Source organism: Pagrus major, chromosome 8, assembly GCF_040436345.1.
Source record: "Pagrus major chromosome 8, Pma_NU_1.0".
Taxonomy (NCBI): Eukaryota; Metazoa; Chordata; class Actinopteri; order Spariformes; family Sparidae; genus Pagrus; species Pagrus major.
In genome coordinates this window covers 16,805,310-16,826,546 of record NC_133222.1, presented here as the reverse complement: position 1 = coordinate 16,826,546, position 21,237 = coordinate 16,805,310, and the positions used below count along the sequence as shown (strand labels likewise).

The 21,237-nt window shown below is 41.6% G+C and overlaps 3 protein-coding genes across 4 annotated transcripts in view; 1 reads left to right on the top strand and 2 right to left on the bottom strand.

Moving 5' to 3' along the window:
* Positions 1–2,171, bottom strand: part of LOC141001399 (DENN domain-containing protein 2A) — a 37,582-nt gene extending 35,411 nt beyond the window's left edge. Inside the window, exon 1 of the mRNA XM_073472467.1 lies at positions 2,102–2,171. The gene's annotated coding sequence lies outside the window, so the exon portion shown is untranslated. The remainder of the gene's footprint in view (positions 1–2,101) is intronic.
* Positions 2,172–9,692: 7,521 nt separating this feature from the next.
* adck2 (aarF domain containing kinase 2) lies at positions 9,693–14,965 on the top strand. The gene is made up of 8 exons (XM_073471279.1): positions 9,693–10,697; positions 10,833–10,979; positions 11,137–11,265; positions 11,462–11,557; positions 11,738–12,016; positions 12,715–12,843; positions 13,447–13,500; positions 14,092–14,965. The coding sequence occupies exons 1-8, from the start codon at positions 9,816–9,818 to the stop codon at positions 14,227–14,229; spliced, it is 1,854 nt and encodes a 617-aa protein (XP_073327380.1). The 5' UTR covers positions 9,693–9,815; the 3' UTR covers positions 14,230–14,965.
* Positions 14,966–15,580: 615 nt separating this feature from the next.
* srpk2 (SRSF protein kinase 2) overlaps positions 15,581–21,237 on the bottom strand; it is a 52,302-nt gene continuing 46,645 nt past the window's right edge. For both annotated transcript variants that reach the window (XM_073471541.1, XM_073471540.1), the window contains exon 15: positions 15,581–17,811. In XM_073471541.1, coding sequence (XP_073327642.1) covers positions 17,627–17,811 — 185 coding nt within the window. In that variant the 3' untranslated portion in view covers positions 15,581–17,626. The remainder of the gene's footprint in view (positions 17,812–21,237) is intronic.

Here is a 21,237-nt window from a genome sequence, read left to right as displayed (position 1 = left end):
AAAAGTGTGGTTCTCTGTGTCTGTTTAGCCGCTGTGTGTGTCGCTGCTTGTACAAGTTTTCCTGTTTGTGTATACGATCCGAACAAACTGCTGTTGCTTATGTTGGACAGTCAAAATGCATCACTTTTTGTGACTACTTTTAAGGCCACAAAGCAGAAGGTGGTAGAATTGGCCAAGTTTAACCACTCTTATATCTTAAAGATTATTCCCCTAGATTTTCACCAGCATCTTATTTGTCTATTAATTGTACCTGTGTGTGACCGCAGGTATAAAGTAAAAACTTTCAAACCTACAGTAGCTGCAAACTTTCATTAATACCTGGTATTATTGGTCATTATTCCTAATCTTTGAAAAACTGGCTTTTAGGAGCCACCTGAACTCCTCTGTCCTCCCTGGGGAGTCTCCACCCCTGCCTGCCTCCTCACAACAATACAGGCGCTGGGACTCTGCATGAAGAGGTGCCTTTGTTCACCGTGAAGAATGCTCATCTCACTTATCCTCTCCTCTTTTCTCTCTCTCCCCCTCAACAAGCCGGTTTGGAATGTGATGGCTTGAGTGTGAACTCTGACTGTTATCCAAATGGCCACCAAACCATCCATCTCCACTTTGTTTTCATTTAATAAGCAGATGAGAGCTGACAGCCATTGAACTGTGTGCCTCTGTGTGTGTGTGCTCACGTGTGCTGAGATACTCCAGTAGGTTACAGACGAGTCTCTTGTGGGCAGCAGTAATGGACTTTGTGCAGACAGTTTGAGACTAGCTACACTTGAGCAACACTCAGGCGTGCTTTAACTGGAGCCGAAGAAGTCCAGGATGAAAAACGCCTCAAATAAACACAGACAAAACCACATCCTAACATTTACCAACTATATTGCTCTCTCTGTACATGGACGTACACATGCATGCTGACACATTCAAGGTCAGGCGCAAGGATGTAAACTGACACTGCAGAGAATATGTGAGGAGGCTAAATAGATGTACATGCTTGAAGATGGATCAGACTGAGCAAATCAGTTTGGTTCATTAAAAAGTAAACGAACATGTGTTCAAAATGTTGCATTGAAAGAAATCCCAGTGTTGACTACAGCTTTACTGGCATGGCTTTTGAGGAGATTTTTCAACATGCAAACACACACACTGTGACACACATACTCTTTACATTACCTCTCTGAGCTGGGTGAGCCCTGATGAAGTGCTCTTGGAGTAGTTTCTCATTTTGCGTAACCTGACCCCACAGAAGACAACATCCACTTGCATGGTTCCTTTCCTTCAGAGCAGTTTTCCTTTTCTTCGCCCCCCCACCCTCTCTCTCACTCTTCCACGGTTTGTACACCCCTACCCCTGCCTCCAACTTCTCTCACTTTACATAGCCTCTGCCTGTACCTCCCACATATACAGACACAGAGTGCAGCTCCAAGCGCACAAAAAGTTTGAAAACGGCACAAAGTCAGGGAGATCCCTCCTCCTGTCCAGCCTCCGGAGCTAAAATGTTTACAGCTTCTCCCTCCACTCTCAGCTCTGAAACACACACTCACTCATTCGGACTCCTATCTCTCAATGACCCCGGCTCCTTCTCTGTCTCTCTCCCCCTCTCAAAACTTTTCCCACCCCTCCTTCCCTCATGACACCCCCCTCCTTCCTTCTCCCTTCCCTCTCTCTCTCTCCTCCCTCTCCATTTTCCATCATCACCCCCCACCACATCCCCTCCCACCCACCTCAAACCCCCCACCGCTGAACTAATCTGCAGCTGGCTGGCCGATTGGAGCCCTAGTTGCCGGGGAAACTGAGTGTCCTGCTCAAAAAAAAAAAAGGGGACTGGAGCAGGAAGGGGCAAAGCTGAGCACAACTGAATACATAAATAAAAGCCTCCTTTGGGAGCCAATTAAAGAAGCCCAAGGGCAGCTCTTCCTCTCTAAATGAGGGGACAACATGTTTATCTTTTTTTTCTTTTTTTTATCTCTGTTTACTGGTTCACAAATGGCAGTCAACAGCAACAACAACAACACCAGCTACAAGTAGCAAAGAGGTTTTGTGTGCTGAATGCTGTGTGTAGGGTGAGACAGAAAATGGTTTGGCAGTGTTTGGGTTGATTACCACTGACCTCTGCTCAGTGTGACTACAAACTGGGGAGTCCAGCTCACCATCAGGCACAAGGCTGCAGAGTAACTCAATGGTCCTGTGGAAAGAGTCGAAAAAAGAAGTGAGAGAGCAGGAAACAAGGGTGGCATACTGATGACCAGTGTGATTAATAATTAACCTCTTCAACCCCACAGGCCCTCTTTGGCAAGTTCATTATTACAAATGTATTTTTTTAAGAGGAGAAAGTTTTGAAAACCTGCAATCTTTGAATCTAGAAATTTGATGTAAGGACAAAGATTAGCGATTGAATGATTATTCCACCAATTGAATAGTGGATCTAGAGAAGTATTTCAATAATTGTTTATTTGTTGAGGTCATTGTTTAAGCAATTGTTTAAGTTTGTCATTTTTGTCACAGGATTTGCTTCTTTTCTTTGTATTTTGAGTGTAAACTTGATATCCCTGGAAGTGGGGCTTTTGAAGCAGTTAGAATTTCATTTTTTTTTTCACTTTCCTTTTGTCATTGTGGACAAAATAATGAATCAAGAAACTGATCTAGTTAATTGCATCTGATATATTAACACGTCAGCAGCATTTTAATGTAGAGTGATGCTTTTATGTTGTTGTACCTACTTTATACACTGTTTGGTAGTTTCATCTGTAACAATGCACTTATAAATAATAATACTAACTAATAAACAAGGCATTTAGAAATTTGATGTAAAGATGGAGATCACATGTGACATCTGATCACATGTTTTGAATGTAAAATTTGAATCTGCAAAGTAAATAGCAACAACAGCTGACATTAGTTGGAAATACTCAAGTACCTCAGAATTGCTGTACTTAATTACTTCTCACCGCTAAAAACACAACTGTAAAACTGTACATGCACACATGATTGGGTATCAAGTTTGTCCTGTGATTTAATTATACCCTACAGATGTACTATACAGCTATCAGTATCTCTATCACCTCCATCACCTCTGCAGACCAACTATCCTGCTGACCTCTGAGCCCAAACCCTGACCTCGCCTTTGAAATGCAAGAGAGATCTGAAAAGCCTGGCTTGTCCATCAATAGCTGGTGGGGGAAACAGAGTGGGAGGTGGGGGCTGGTAACATCTGTTTGGCGTTTATCCCACCTTATTGTGTTGCTGAGTCCTCTATCAGGCCTACAGCTGGGATCCTGGGAGAGCACTGAGCCCACTGTCCAGGGGACTCGCACCGTGACTGGGAACATGGCTAGGACAAGTTCTCAGTCCTTGATGGTGCAACGCAGGCTGTTTGCAAGACCTCTGGTTTAAGCAGAGGAAATGACAATGGAATCAAACCCAGGGTGTGTTTTGTTCCCCATCTCCTCCTTTCCTTTATGACCATGAAAACAGACTTTACCAGCCATACCAACGCAGGAAAATAATACAGCAGAACTGAAGTCATCTCATAGGAACTTTGTTCAGGAAAAAGCAGAGTATCCTATCAGGAAGTACTTTTAATGCCACTTCCATTAATGCTCAGATCACATAGTGCAAATTCTGCTCTGCCCAACATGCCCAACACCTTTTAACAACTGAACAACAGCCAGCGAAAACTGTGTCCTGCAACTTTGTAGGCATACTGTTTGCCCTTATACCCAATATTTCTTTGTTGTTTCCATGTTGTTGTACCTGGTAGCACTGAGAAAATTAGTCAAATAATTGATTATCAACAGACAGAAGATAATTGACAACTATTTTGATGGTCAATAGATTAAGACCATTTTTTAAAGAAAAATGTGAAACATTCGTTGATTAACAGTAAACTGAACTATCTTATGACAAGATAACACAAGTAATTTTAAAAAGTCACATTGGGCTTTAAGCAGTGTTGCAAAAAGTAACCAAAAATTATACTTGAGTAAAATCAGAATTCCTTTATTAGTCCCGCAAACGGGGACATTTGTGAAGGTAATGATGTTAAAATATTACTTTGGTAAAAGTGAAAGTCATCTATACTATTGGCACTCACTAAAGTATCTAATATTCCATGTACTTAGGTATCAGAAGTGATACTTGGCAATAAATGTAATTAAGTAAGCAAATTATACATAGGCCTGTATTTACATGTATGTATACAGTTTAGACTATGGGTTGACCAATTATCGGATCCCATAGTGTTTGAGCAGAATATTTTGTACTTTTACGTAAGTATTAATTTAATACCAGTCGTTTTACTTGTAATTGAGCACTACTTCAGCAATGCAACTGTACTCCTAGCCTAGTTGAGTACAGATTTGTTGTACTCTTAACACCACTGGGTATTTTCTGAAGACACTTAATGTATGTATGTAGTTTAGGGAAGAATTTTAATCAGAAGAGCTGGAACTTCATTGACTGTTTTTGTTTGTTTGTTTGTTTGTTTGTTTGTTTGTTTTATGCCTAAACAAACTAAATGAAAAAACTCTGTTTTCATTACTGAGTAAACTGAATAAACAAACTGACCTTAAAGGTCAACACATTTTCACACTGTTTTACTTTGTTTATATGTGGCGGACCCTGCCACCTTTCTAGCTTCAAACAGTGTTCTGGGGACCTTATTTTCCTCTGAGAACAGCTTGTTTATTCAGTTATGGAAAAAATACATATTTCTGAGTTTGTATAATTACCTCATTAATAGGCCTATTGTAAATATTAAAACTCAGAGTTTGAATTTCTTATCCAAAACTACACAGTGCCCCTTTAATGGAACAGAGCCATTGTTAATGTTACTAATTCCACCTGTGCTTTTCCTAAAATAAGTAAAAACGTCCGCTCTGATATAAAAAAAAGGGTTTATAAGCGAAGAAATGTGTCAATTATTATGCTAAACTTTCATCCATCTGTCCTTCCTTGGTTTCCTTGTGTCCTTCTTGTAGGAGGAGAAAGGAGGAGAGGAAGGAGACAAACGGAACAAGCACCCAGAATAATTTGTGATATGTCTCCATCTGTAGGGCAGTTGACGTCTCTACATATATTTGGGGAATAAAGTATTGTAGTTAAATATTAACTATACGTGTGAAAGTATGTAGTTAGGTGTGACATACCGTGAATCCAACACAGAGCCGAAGTCACGTCCCCTCGACCTCATGGGACCTTATTTTGGAAAAACTTTGCATGGTGGCGACTGGAAAGAGACAAATACTTTTGTGATCCCGCTTGAATTGTGCCATGAGTCACACATATGATGTTTGTCAATTTTAAAGATAATTTCCCGAGTCAAGTAAGTCGCGGCGTGTCGTAAATAAAGTAAAAATAATCTAATTTTGTGTTAAATGCTCAGTGAACTACATCGTCTCGCTCAACATACGTCACCAACACCAACATGGCCGCCAAGTCGACACAGAAAAAGTACTCACAAAGGTGAAAATAACAATAAAACTGACCATATTGACAACTGCAGTTATGTGAAAGGGTAGTTCGTCAGTTTTGTGAGCAAGCTAATACAAAGGAGCAGCTTTACAAGGTTTAAGTTACGGGTTTTGGCGACCGTTCAGCGGGACGACGTCACTAACGCGACTGTTGGCTTTATAATTACGTATTCTCTTATAGTCTTGCATTAGTTTTATGACAAACTGCGACTTTATTGACTTGTAAAATGCTGCTTTTAATTCACAAACATCATATATGTAGTTCTTGACACAAGTGAAACGGCAACAAAAAAAAAATGTATTTCTCTATTCACTAGCAAAGTTTTCAGAAATAAGGTCCCATCATGGGGCAACAAGGTGTAGTGCCGAAAAACGACTGCCCCCGACGGGAACGCGCATCAGTTCAGAGGAAGTGGGCGTAGGTCTACTACGGGTCAGCTGGCAGACGCAGCACCGAGAGAAATGTTTTTTTACTGTGCAGTCCTGTAGCCCAAGTGAAGAGGCTACGGAAAAAGAAGGGCGCAGATAAAAAAAGTAACCTGATGTTTCCATAATGTAGGCTAGTTGTCAACAATTGATGAGGGTAGATGCTTTACCTTGCCACTTTTATTGTTGTTGTTGTTGTTGTTATCGTTGTTGCAATGTGATTTTACACCGCTTTGATCTATAAATAAAGTCATAATTCAATATCCCTGTTTCAGTGATTTTATAACGAGGATTAGGAAATCAATGCAGAAAAGAATGCAGGAGTGTTTCCACGTCACATTAGATAGCAATCATATAACACATACTGAGAAATTAGTAAGTGCTATCAGAGGTGGGTAATAACGATTTACATTTACTTCATTACATTTACTTAAGTAACTTTTTGGATAACTTGTACTTTCAAGAGCATAATTATGAATACAATAATGCAGTATATATAGAACTGTAGGCTAACTGTAACGGATTGCCTTTACATTCTGCATAACATTGTCTGTGTTTGCCAGGTGCATGTACAGTGAATTTGGTCAATATCACTGTGTCACTGTGCAGTCACTTTTTGGCAGGGCCTGCCGAAAAGTGACTGCACCCTGTAAGTCCTTATTGCAAGGAGTGATATTGACCAAATTCACTGTACATGCACCTGGTTTCCTCTACTATTAATGCTGAAAAGACAGAGAATGTAACCCCTCCCAATCCAGAGTTACAGGGTGCAGTCACTTTTCGGCAGGCCCTGCTGAAAAGTGACTGCACGCTGTAAGTCCTTATTGCAAGGAGTGATATTGACCAAATTCACTGTACATGCACCTGGTTTCCTCTACTGTTAATGCTGAAAAGACAGAGAATGTAACCCCTCCCAATCCAGAGTTACAGGGTGCAGTCACTTTTCGGCAGGCCCTGCCGAAAAGTGACTGCACCCTGTAAGTCCTTATTGCAAGGAGTGATATTGACCAAATTCACTGTACATGCACCTGGTTTCCTCTACTATTAATGCTGAAAAGACAGAGAATGTAACCCCTCCCAATCCAGAGTTACAGGGTGCAGTCACTTTTCGGCAGGCCCTGCTGAAAAGTGACTGCACCCTGTAAGTCCTTATTGCAAGGAGTGATATTGACCAAATTCACTGTACATGCACCTGGTTTCCTCTGCTATTAATGCTGAAAAGACAGAGAATGTAACCCCTCCCAATCCAGAGTTACAGGGTGCAGTCACTTTTCGGCAGGCCCTGCTGAAAAGTGACTGCACCCTGTAAGTCCTTATTGCAAGGAGTGATATTGACCAAATTCACTGTACATGCACCTGGTTTCCTCTGCTATTAATGCTGAAAAGACAGAGAATGTAACCCCTCCCAATCCAGAGTTACAGGGTGCAGTCACTTTTCGGCAGGCCCTGCTGAAAAGTGACTGCACCCTGTAAGTCCTTATTGCAAGGAGTGATATTGACCAAATTCACTGTACATGCACCTGGTTTCCTCTACTATTAATGCTGAAAAGACAGAGAATGTAACCCCTCCCAATCCAGAGTTACAGGGTGCAGTCACTTTTCGGCAGGCCCTGCCGAAAAGTGACTGCACCCTGTAAGTCCTTATTGCAAGGAGTGATATTGACCAAATTCACTGTACATGCACCTGGTTTCCTCTACTATTAATGCTGAAAAGACAGAGAATGTAACCCCTCCCAATCCAGAGTTACAGGGTGCAGTCACTTTTCGGCAGGCCCTGCCGAAAAGTGACTGCACCCTGTAAGTCCTTATTGCAAGGAGTGATATTGACCAAATTCACTGTACATGCACCTGGTTTCCTCTACTATTAATGCTGAAAAGACAGAGAATGTAACCCCTCCCAATCCAGAGTTACAGGGTGCAGTCACTTTTCGGCAGGCCCTGCTGAAAAGTGACTGCACCCTGTAAGTCCTTATTGCAAGGAGTGATATTGACCAAATTCACTGTACATGCACCTGGTTTCCTCTGCTATTAATGCTGAAAAGACAGAGAATGTAACCCCTCCCAATCCAGAATTACAGGGTGCAGTCACTTTTTGGCAGGCCCTGCCGAAAAGTGACTGCACCCTGTAAGTCCTTATTGCAAGGAGTGATATTGACCAAATTCACTGTACATGCACCTGGTTTCCTCTACTATTAATGCTGAAAAGACAGAGAATGTAACCCCTCCCAATCCAGAGTTACAGGGTGCAGTCACTTTTCGGCAGGCCCTGCCGAAAAGTGACTGCACCCTGTAAGTCCTTATTGCAAGGAGGGATATTGACCAAATTCACTGTACATGCACCTGGTTTCCTCTACTATTAATGCTGAAAAGACAGAGAATGTAACCCCTCCCAATCCAGAGTTACAGGGTGCAGTCACTTTTTGGCAGGCCCTGCCGAAAAGTGACTGCACCCTGTAAGTCCTTATTGCAAGGAGTGATATTGACCAAATTCACTGTACATGCACCTGGTTTCCTCTGCTATTAATGCTGAAAAGACAGAGAATGTAACCCCTCCCAATCCAGAGTTACAGGGTGCAGTCACTTTTCGGCAGGCCCTGCCAAAAAGTGACTGCACCCTGTAAGTCCTTATTGCAAGGAGTGATATTGACCAAATTCACTGTACATGCACCTGGTTTCCTCTACTATTAATGCTGAAAAGACAGAGAATGTAACCCCTCCCAATCCAGAGTTACAGGGTGCAGTCACTTTTCGGCAGGCCCTGCCGAAAAGTGACTGCACCCTGTAAGTCCTTATTGCAAGGAGTGATATTGACCAAATTCACTGTACATGCACCTGGTTTCCTCTACTATTAATGCTGAAAAGACAGAGAATGTAACCCCTCCCAATCCAGAGTTACAGGGTGCAGTCACTTTTTGGCAGGCCCTGCCGAAAAGTGACTGCACCCTGTAAGTCCTTATTGCAAGGAGTGATATTGACCAAATTCACTGTACATGCACCTGGTTTCCTCTTGTATTAATGCTGAAAAGACAGAGAATGTAACCCCTCCCAATCCAGAGTTACAGGGTGCAGTCACTTTTCGGCAGGCCCTGCCGAAAAGTGACTGCACCCTGTAAGTCCTTATTGCAAGGAGTGATATTGACCAAATTCACTGTACATGCACCTGGTTTCCTCTACTATTAATGCTGAAAAGACAGCGAATGTAACCCCTCCCAATCCAGAGTTACAGGGTGCAGTCACTTTTTGGCAGGCCCTGCCGAAAAGTGACTGCACCCTGTAACTCTGGATTGCAAGGAGTGATATTGACCAAATTCACTGTACATGCACCTGGTTTCCTCTACTATTAATGCTGAAAAGACAGAGAATGTAACCCCTCCCAATCCAGAGTTACAGGGTGCAGTCACTTTTCGGCAGGCCCTGCCGAAAAGTGACTGCACCGTCGTATTTTTTCTTCTTTTGAATATCTTTCTTGGGACCTGTGCCTTTAAGGCGACGACACGTGACCGCGCCGGCAACACGTCACACCCGAAAGTGAAGCGGCTGTCATTGCAATGTTTTCATGGATGTTCTGGTTTCAATGGAGATGGAGGATATTTTGGGCTGCCACAGTGACACCAGCTGAACCATGAAATGCTTCACTTGTCGACGGCTGGAGAACAGGCAAACCTGTCGCCTCCCGTGTAGAGGAAGCGACAGTAACAGCCACTGACACGTAAGTTAAAGTATCGCCACGAATGTGTTGTGAAATAGGTAAACATTGAAGCTAGTTTAATGTAGCATTGACCCAAACTGCCTCTTTCCTTTAAGGTTGAATCTGTGGATGTTTTACGTGGAGGCAGCAGTTTATCCCGTCATCCTTTATTGATGTTTTTGCAAAAGGGTTTTGTACAAGACTGATACACATGGCTGAGCTAACAGCCAACTGACGTGATGACCATGCTGGCCTTTGGAGCAAGAGCAGTCCTCCTTAACCTGAGGTGCACCTTCCAGAAAGCAGGCTCCTTTACCAGAACCAGACTCGTACAGAACTCGAGGGCATGTTTTGTCAAAAGAGGGCAGATTTTAACCCAGATCCCCAAGGTTACATTGCTGTGTTTGGGTGCAGTGAATGCATCATCCTGTGCTGCAAGATGCCAGGAAGCAATTCTCCCATCCCCAAAGTCTGACAGAAAGTCTCTAGCCAAAGTCCAAGTGCACAAAGTTATATTTTTCTTCCGCCTCACCCTTCGTGCATTGGTGCTGCTCCTCAAATTTGGCCCCCTTCTCCTCCTCTCCCCCTTGGCTCTGGTGTCCTCTCGCTGCGCAGGACACTGGCTGGATGCTCTTCTATGGGTGACAGAAACATCTGGGCCCACTTTCATCAAGCTTGGTCAGTGGGCGAGCACCAGGCGGGACATCTTCTCTCAGGAGTTCTGCGAGCGCTTCTCCAGGCTCCATGTAAGGGTACGCCCTCACTCCTGGGCCCACACCAAGCAGTGTCTCCGGAGGGCTTTCGGGGAGAGCTGGAGGAGTGTTTTACAGATCGACAGCAAAGAGCCAGTGGGTTCGGGATGTGTGGCCCAGGTGTACAGAGGATGGGCGAATGCGGACCAGGTGGACGATCCAGCTTTCCAGTCGCTGGTGGAGGAGATGGAGAAAGAAGACTTGCTGGAAGCCTGGGAGATACCTGGTCTGAGAGGAGTTACCAGGTCCTTGTGGCAGCTCTGGAGGGGGAGGAAGGAGGAGGAGGGCTATGAGGAAAGAAATTACCCAAAGGTGCAGCATGAGGAGAGCAGTGCAGAGAAGGGGCATCTGATACCTGTGGCTATCAAGGTAGGAGACTGCAGCCTGGTTGAACACGTTGACCCTTTCTTTCTTTCTTTCTTTCTTTCTTTCTTTCTTTCTTCTTTTTTTTTTTTTTTTAACCCTGTCAGCAGATGTTTCTAAATACTTTCTGCTGTATTACAGGTGCTACATCCAGGCGTAAGGAGGCAGGTTGAAATGGACCTCCTGCTGATGAAAGCAGGAAGTTGGCTTCTGCACTGCCTGCCTGGTCTCAAGTGGCTCAGTCTGTTTGAGATCGTGGAGGAGTTTGAGAAGCTCATGACCAAACAGGTAGGATTATTCAGACCCCCACATATTATAAAATAATTACAGCTCTAGATTTATTAGCATTTCTCTAGAGGCCAGAGTTTAGGATAAGAAAACATAACTTCATAGAATAGTAGCTGGTAGAGTCATTTCAAGTGATGTAACTGAACCTTTATTTTAGATTGATCTCCGGTTTGAGGCCAAGAACATCGAGCGTTTCCGGGATAACTTCCGCAACGTGGAGTATGTCAAGTTCCCAACTCCATTACGACCATTTGTCACCAGGACCATTTTAGTGGAGACTTTTGAAGTGAGTGCAGAGGGATTCAAAATCTATCTCCCACATCTCACAATATCAAATACACACTTGTATAACTATGGAACTATTGTCTTCTTTAGTAAGCTCAACCTGTGTGACACAATGTGATTTCTAGGCAGTACAAAATTACTCTAAAGATATTCATTTAATCAGAATCTTTATGATTATAATCAACATGTTTGTTCAGGAGAGTGAGCCCATATCCAACTACCTGAGCTCTGAGATTCCTCTGGAGGTGAAGCAGAAAATAGCCAGGATGGGAGTAGACACTATCCTGAAGATGGTGAGATACAGAACCTGCTCCATTTCAGTTGCTTCTGATTGATTTTTACAATTACTGCTGTCTCCTAATTTGTATGTGAATGTCTCCCTGTCTGTTTGTTGTTCATGTGTTCTGAGTTAATGGCAGCGATTGTCATTATATCAGATTATATTTACTTCATATTTCCATCGTGTATTCCAGGTTTTTGTGGACAACTTTGTCCACGGAGATCTCCATCCAGGGAACATTCTGGTCAAGTGCTTGGGGCCTCTTCCTGGTTCCAGTGACAGTGCTGGTATCTCAGGGGAGGCCCATGGTAAGACCACCCTCACTGACTTGTGGGACACAGTAGTGGTCAGCGTCAGGCCGGACCCGAATCCTTTCCAGTTGGTGCTGCTGGATGCTGGCATCGTAGCCCAGCTTCAAGACCAAGATCTTGCCAACTTGAAGGCTGTCTTCACAGCTGTGGTGCTGCGACAGGTAATGAAGGAAAGCCACCATACATGAAGTTTCCATGCTGAACTGTGGCAGCTGAACAAAATTGTCTTTTTTTTTTAAACTCATGTATTCAAATATGATACTTTTGTTTTTTTGTGTGTTTTTTTTTACTATTTACGGCAGTTTAATTTAGTGTAATGAAATGTTTTCTGTCTAATTCTGTCTAATTTGTCAAGTTGTATGTGAACTCGCACCAAACCCAGTGACTGAATTTCCATCTGCTGTTAGTATCTGGAAGACATCCTGATTAAAATTAGTGTTACATGGCCATTTACCTTTTTGAATATGATGAAACCTTTTTTTTGGGGGGGGGGGGGTTGGTTTCCAGATCATGAAATTCAGAGAAAAATTTGGGAAATTTAGACATTTCTCACTTTACAGCAATGTATCAGAAAATATAACTTAAGGGTAAGGTTACTTTATTGTCGCCTGTGGGAGAAATTTGTCTTGGATTGGGGAAACTGCTGCATCTAACCAGACATTACAGTAAAAACGCATAAGAGCAAACTTGTCATTTAATTTTCAACTTTTTCCACATAAAATCCATTCAGTCTTTATCTCCTTAAAAATGCCTCTTCAATAGAAAAACATAGCAAACAAGAAAGAAATGTTATCTGAAGGTCAGACAAAACCTCTAGCATGAACTAGCTGTCATTGTGGTTTTGATTTTCTTTCTTCAGGGTGAGTGCGTGGCAGAGTTGATCCTGAATCATGCCAGGGCCAATGAGTGCCAGGACGTGCCACAGTTTAAGAAGGAGATGGCCGAGCTGGTGGACCAAGCCCTCAGCAACACCCTCTCTCTGGGAAAGGTACAAACCTGGATTGTGTTTTCCAATGCAGGAATGCAGGCCCACACGATAATAGCTACCGTGATAGTCTTGGTTATTATGTTACTATGTTCAGCTGTAGAGGACGTCATCCTGTAATTGTTACTAGTATAACACACTGAGGTTCGGTATCCATTTTCTTCTGGTTCTGGCGAATATTGTGTGCTTTTATCAATTAATTAATGAATCAATAAGCACTGCTGCTTTTAACCTTTTACTTGCTTTCCTGGTATCAGTGGCCCTGTGTAAAATTATAACTTACTTACTCAGTGTAACACTTAATCCCTTACTGTTTACGCTTCTCTGCAAATGCCCATCCATTCTTTTAAGAAAACTTTCTAGTGAAGTAACGTATAGATAGTTTATTTAGGCTAACAAGAATGCAGGTTCACAGAGGCAAATTGACCAAACCACTAAGTCCTCATGAAAAATAGCCATTTTGGTTAGTAACATCAATCAGCAGAAGATATTTGACTATTCAAAATATCTTATTAGCTGGTCAGACTGATCAGTTACTTTATGAAATAACAGTTACTTATTACTGTTGATGTGTTTTGTTTATTGGGTTTTTTGTTGTGTTCATAGGTCCAAGTGGGTGACTTGCTCTCCAGAGTCTTTGGCCTACTCATTCAACACAAGGTAGAATTTCAGGAGGTTACATTCATTATTGTGAACAAACACTCATCTGAACCCCATGCAGAGTAGCTTAAGATTTATGTGACGTTACAGCAGAGTCACTGCTGTTGCAGAGGTTTGTAGTTGACTATTCAGTGCTGAATTTTGACCCCTGAACGTTTTGGTTTTAGCAGGAAGACATTTAAGGTTATTCACTGTGCTCTATTTCATTTTGCTGTGAAGGAAGTCTAACTTACAAAACTGCTGCTTTGTGGGGGCCAATGGCTTGTTTTAACATGAAAACATTTAAAAACACCATTAGGGATGTTGTACTCTAAGGTAGAAGTTTAAACTTTAAATCCTCTGACTGTACTAAGCAGTCTATGTAATGAACAGAATAAGTGGTGGTTTTGTCCTTCACTGATGCAGAGTTAAAAGAATAAAAGCATATTAAAGACTACAAAAGCCACTGAAACGATCATAATCTGATGCATACACAGTGCTTGTTTAGGTTTTGTACTTGGGTTTGAAATTTAAAACCACCAATAGAACAAACTTGAAGAGTAAGGAGTGCCGGGATGCGATAGCTCACTGACATTGTTACTGTTTTCCCAGGTGAAGCTGGAGAGTAATTTCGCCTCCATTGTGTTTGCCATCATGGTGCTTGAAGGTCTGGGCAGGTCACTCGATCCGAACTTGGACATCCTGGAGTCAGCCAAACCCCTGCTGCTAAAGAACTATACACAGCTCTGACGCACACATACACATAAACAACTACACTATATGCTACTATATAGTACATCAAAAGATAATGTATCCTCCTTATGCATCAGTGATGGGTTGTCTTCAACCGTACAATGCAAGATTCCTCTGTGGATCACATGTTCACTGTCTCATCACTACATTTTAGCAGTGCTGATGCCATTATTACCTCATTGAGTTTTAAATTGTTGGCGATTCCACTTTTATCACTGTTGCTCTTGAATTTTACTTTATGTACTGTCTGATTGTAGTACCAAAATTCCACCCACCATAATCCACTTTAAGGCAACACTAGCCGAGCCTAATGAAGGAGAGTGTATGCGTTTTAAATGAGGCACCACATATTTATTGAGTGCTAATGGAGTCAGACGCATCGTCAGACACACAGAGGGCTTCAGAGACCATTTGTAGTGATTAATGATATAAAATAAGATCCCTAGTTGATACTTAATAGCATCTTTTTTACTTTTTAATGACTAATATTGATCTCAGGATGTCTTTTATCACTCCATCTTTTATTGCATCTTAGATAATGTTGTCTAATGGACATATCTGGTGTGAATCATAATACCTGGTAACATTTGTTCTGACTGACATTACAACATTGACAATGTGTAGGCTTTGGCTTATTGTACTCACAGCTGACCCATGTCTTTTATTTTACCATTTCAATAGCGGGAACACTTGTATGAATTGTGCATATCAATAAAAAGGGAATCCATGCTAACTGGTCTTTTGCTTTCCTCTGTTTTCTCCTCTAGTGACTAGTCGTAAGTAGGGGTGGGACAAAATATCGATGCCGCAATATGTCACGATACTTCCTCTTGAGATACGGTTAAAGATATCCATATTTGTATGAAAACATGCAACACCTCCTCTCAGTAGGACACATCTCAGTGGGTTTCAAATTCTGTCAAATTGACACAAAAATGCAGTGAATAAATCGAAATTCCTGCATTTTGCTTTTTTGGGGGTATTTTGTGTTCCCCAGTTAGATATCGTGATGTATCATTAGATGATTGTCTAGCAATGTATAGATTATTGCAGAATCAACGTATCGTGATACTGTCATTATCGTGGGTAATGTATCGTGAATTGTATCGAATCGTGAGCTACTCTGTGATTCCCACCCCTAGTCTTAAGTTCTCTGACCTTTTCAGTAACATTAAATGATGCAGCTTCAAAACAGACAATTCACTACATCAAGGGCAATGGATCCATTAATTTACAATTTTATTAAATCTGTCAATGAAAAACACAGACAAGAGACGCGATTCTGTCAATGTCATCAGGAAGAACAGTCAGCATGGCTGAAAGAGTGAGATCAGGAGGTTTTGGTGCAAAAAAACTCATCACATACCCTTTATTGCAAAACTGTTGATTTTTTTTTTCATCACCATCAAGAGCCCAGACAGAGCAGCACTGTTCAAGTAAGGAGGGAGGGGAGAGGTGACAACTGTGTAAAAAAATCTTTCAATAATAATAATAATAATTAATAATAATAATGACAAAAGAAATAAAAACATCTCTAATAGACAAACACAATCACCTCAGTATAAGACGAGATTCTGTCACGGTCACAACAACCAGAGAAAAGTTGTTTTCTTTTTTTTTTCCTCTTTTTTTAATGAATTAAATAGTTTTTAAAAATATCTCACCATTTACTTATACTCATCTTTTTTCATTTATTGCGAAAAATAGGCAACTGGACTAATTGTGATGATGCGAGTTTTCTTGTGTGTGTCTGTGTGTGTGTGTGACAGAGAAATAGAGATTAAGTGGAGAGATATAGTGGAACGTCTTGGAGCGTTGGCACTGAGAGCAGCAGCAGTGTGTGGCGATGCAGTACTCTCATTTTGCCACCAGGTGGCACGGTTCAGTCTGAACATTCCTCCAGGGCCGGAGCAATGCGGCCAAACCTCCCACAACTGTATCAGAGGAAGTCGAGTTATGCCAACAACTTTTTGGAATGATGCTTGTGTGTGAAACTTTGTCCACGGTCGCTCATCTGCGTTGTAAGATCTCAGTTCTATGTACAAAGATTTCAAATCCCTGAAGGACATCTACAAAGACAAGTGCAACCTCCATGTGACCATCCCCTTTCTGGAGAAGCTCAGGGATCAAAGGGTTCCTCTATAGGGGAAAAAAAGGGGGAATAGTACCAATTAGATCAGGTAAACGTGCCGCAGCAGGACTCAACAGAATTGTTCATAAAGTCAGGAATGATGGACCAAGATTTAGGAATGTCAAAAGCTGGAGAAGAAGGGGTTGTAATGTAGTTCCTCAGAGGGGGGCACCAAAATATCCTAACATAATTCTTTCTAACAGAATGTCCATGAGAGGCAATGAAACGGGGAAGAAACCAGCGAAATGCACAAATAAAATAACGCATCCATCGTTCGTTTGTCATATCCGTTCATGCTGATCCATCAGTCCCTCCATGCATTTTAAAAATAGTCTTTATAGACCAAGCAGTCCTCCTCCCTGTTAAATTGATTGTATTTTTTTTTTTTTCTCACATCCCGCAACTTTTTCTGTCTCTGTCAGAGTGGCAACTGTCAGCGTGGTGCCCCCTGGAGGACTGGCTGCCCTCCAGTTCTCTGAGGTGGCCCCTGGCAGGAGCATGCAGCTCATTTAAGTGGGAGGAAAAATGGGTAAGAGGCGCTTTTTGGGACTGGATTTGTGGAAGAAACCAGGGTGTAAACTTTTAGTCCGATGACGTGTTTCTTCCAAAGCAGAGGGAGGGAGGGGAGGTAGGGCAACTGGGCTGGAGAGAGAGGAGAGGCGTGTCTTGAGCACAGGCTTGTGCTCATTCTCACCCACAAAAACACACACTTGTCTGTCTTTGAGGCCCTGGCTATGTAAAGGTCATGGCAGATGGAGCTCTGGGCTGTCGGCACTGTGATGGGGCTTCTTGTTGACTTTTCTTTCCCGTCACTGCAGAGATCAGCAGCTGTCAGTTGCCCACGACTAAAACCAAACAAGTTAAAACTGAGAATTACGAGGAGATTAGATGGACGAGACCGGCTGACAGCTTTGCGGCAGAATCAGAGGATAAGAAAGTGCGTCTCTTTCCCATTTACGGTGTGAGCAGCATCCATCTTCAAATGATCTGATTCTTTTTGGGAGATGTTACGGAAGACACAGCTACTATGCCATTTAATGTCCATAACCCAGTCTTTACATTCCTTTAAGGGAAAGTGTGTGGGATTTACTCAGATAAGCATGTAATGGATGTGAGGGATAGGGCAGGAAAGATTAAGTCTTTCTCGTCTAATCCGACTCAGTTCGTTTCCATGCTGTTGTTCCACAGGCTGCCACCAGGGGGTGTTGTTCGGGCTAACTGTTGGGGGACAAGGGGAGGAGGGCGTCTGATCAGAGATTGTGGCTACGAGTTGATCCAGGGGTGGTTGAGGCATTCGCCGGCCGAGGCCCTCTTCTCGGGCACCATCTCCAGCATGGGCAGAAGGAAGTGAGTGAAGTGGCCGGCGTCTTCGTGCGCCCAGCCATACTTCTCCACTAACACGTCAAACAGGGACCACGGCTTCAGCTTGGTGATGTGCCGCAGCTCACCTGCAGGAGGCGATAGAGATCATAGTCAGTGATCGTGCAGGAAGATGTGGGAGGAAATGACAGTGGCAAAGCATAAAGGATTAGTTCACCCAAATGACAACATATTTTCTTAATTAAAGGATAGGATAGGACTAGTTAAACTCAGTTTTTTTGTTTTCAACAAATCCCCAAAAGACCAAAACCAATGATGAATGGATCCTACAGAGAAGTACAGTCTGTGTAGCCTGATATACAGTAACTTATTCATTTGTGCTCCACTGTTATCCAAAAAAATGGATGTTCCACATAAACTGTCTGCTGGTGTAAATACACAACAGTCCATCAAATGTGTATTAACACACAGCTGAAAATAGGCCCCATCAACTCAAGGATTTACTCCTGCTGTTTTAGGAAATAACTTATAATTACTATATATGTATTATTAGTGGGAACAAATGGGCTTTGTGCCACAGACAGGGTAGGGAAGCCATAAAGTATGGAGAGATGGACTGATGCATTGTTGTGTTTGTTGTTTTTTCACGAGATTTGTTGAAATGAGAAAAATGCAGAACAACACCAACCTTATCATTTTAACTCTAGTGATATTTATCCATGCAGATAGTTTTACTTTTTGCTTAAGATATCCAACTCTGAGGCTCCTGCCTCCAGCACACTACAGTAAACACTTTTAGAATAATTCACAAAACACAAACTATCTGATCCGATATCAATTAATACCAGGGCTAAAAAAACAGCTATCGACAATTTTACTTTACTATAATTAAAAGCAGCTAACGTACAATAATGTAAGGATGAGCCATGTGCCACAATTTATGAGACAAATGCATCAATAATGGAATACTGACTACATTTTCATCACCTACGCTTTGATTTGCCAAATATTAGGCATCTGTCTCTACTTTTCTCTGTTAATCTCTTAATATAATGATAATTTTAATAATGATAAATAGTATTCAACAAAGAAGTTGTTCGGACATCCAACTCACTCAAAGTGCGTTGGAAAGTGTCACTTCAGTCTTAAAAAAAGAAAAAAGAAGCTGAGTCTTTTATTTCAGTAATGATCCTATTAAAGCTATTATCGCTACTCAAAACAAGAATTAGCATCAGTAGTATCAAATTTTAAAGATGTTGCTGTTGAATTTTCATATGTACGTTTTTAAATGTTTTGTGCACACAAACAAAAATTCATCCAAATATCTCAAAATGTGTACTAAGCTATCTGCACGACTAGATTCAACCAGAGGTAAGTAAGATTTTTTTTTTTTTTTGGTTGTTTGGGTGAACTGACCCTTTAATCAGATGCCATAGCAGGCCATGATTCTGCAGGCTCCAGCCAACATGCTACAGCAGCTGATTTCACAGACTAGTTCACCTTCTCTGTGTGGACGAGTGCTAATCAGTGAGGTGCTGTAACGATGGAGTGAAAACCTGCAGAGTCGTGGCCACAAACCGCAAAAATAGACGGCAAGAGGTGGATGGAAGGAGACAGAGAGGAGGCGATGTGATGGAAAGAGACAAGCAGAGGAAGGTGTTCATTATTGAAGAGACGAGGAAAATGATTGGCTGGGAGCACATGACAGACAGAGAAGGAAAGAGTATGAGAGAATGATTAATGATGGAGGCGATCAAGAGCAAAGGTCCAGTCAAACCACAGCTGCCATGGTAACCTTCCTATACACTGATTGGAGGACAGAGTATGAGGGAGGAAAAAGACTTCCCTTATATTGGTCAATAGAAAATAAGAGCATACACCTTTACAGCTGTTTGACTGCATTAAAAAGGGCATTGCTGGTCATTAATTGTTGCATGTTTTTTAATATTTTGATCTATATTCTTTTAAAAGATGAGTGTCAGTGTGTGCATTTAGGAAACAAGGTAAAAAGGCCGCTGGATCGCACTGCAAGGCTAAAGGCAGCTTGGCAGACAGGCGAAGCCCAGAGACAGAGCGAGAAAGTCAGACCTGATTAACAGAGCGCCAAGAGATAAAAGGGAGAACATTGAGACATCAAGTGCAGCCTCAGACCTCGGATAGAGACAACATCAAAGGGTAATATTCAGGTCTCATGACACATTATGAAGAATATATGAGCAGAAAGGGAAGGAGATCGAGAGGAAGAAAAAAGGGAATAAATGAGAGAGTGCAAGGGTTATCAGCTGTACCAAACACAGATCCATACACTTACCAGGCTCACAGACGAGCAGTGAGGTGTTATGACACAGTTAAAGCCCTGCTGCTCTGTTTATAGGCTGAGAATATGACTTACTGTCACTGTTACTGTTGATACTGCTGTTGTATAATGTTATAGCCAAAGTAAACTAGCTCCTATTGATCCTAACTTTGATATACAGTCTGTAATGATCTGTCATTTCACAAAATGTATAGATTATTATAAAGGCAAAACATCAGACTATCTATTGTTTTGTCTACAAATTCTATATTCAGATAATACAATTTCTGATTATTAAGAAAAATATCTTCTTCTCCCTTCTTTTGTTTTTGCCTCTGATTGAATTAAATTGATCATTTTGCTGCAGTCCAGTGTTAGATGATTAAGACTATCACAACAAAGTATTTGAATGTCAATTTAGTAGGGATGGGCGATAAAGTTGAAATAAACATTACAACATAAAGAATAATTTCCTGATCCGACAACATGGAAAATCTTGGCCAATAAAATAGATGTTCAAAGTAATCGTAGTAACTGTGTGCCACAAAAAAAAAAAAAAAAAATTAATTGTGTAAAACAAAACCTTCTTTTGCTTCTTTTACAATTTGCTTAGAATAATCAGTTTGCACAACAGTAATTGTAAATTGATTCATTTTGCGGTATGTTTTTTGAATGCTTGTAATTCGTACAATGCAAGGAACTTAAAAAAGGGTCATCACGCCACTGAATCTCACTTTGGGGCCAGACTGTGGTGTCAGCTGTATTGAAGTCAATGGGAGATGCATAGAGAAACACACTAAAATCCAACATATCTATGTCGTCTGACTTCTGATCAAGAAATGCCTCTAGAAAATGAAAGAACACACTTCAGAGAGTAGGTTAACGACTTTTTTTTTTTTTTTTTTATCGGCATGTGGTTCGTCCCTCTCTTCATTTGGGAAAGGCTCCTGTTCCCAGCTTAATTACAGTCTCATCAGCGATATTTGGTCAGACCTGCACCATTTGGTCACGATATTATGAGCCCTGTTAATCATTTGGGAAAAAAATCTGAAGTGTGTGTTCTCTCAGTTTCTGGAGGCATTTCTTCATCCAAAGTCATACGACGTAGATATGTTGCATGTTAATGTGTTTCTCCATTGACTTCCGTACAACAGGCACCACAGTCTGGTTACTAAAGCAAGATTCAGTCACGTAATGACCCTTGACAATGAGCGTGTTTTTTTGAATAATGTGTTTGGTTACTTTACTTCAGGCCAGA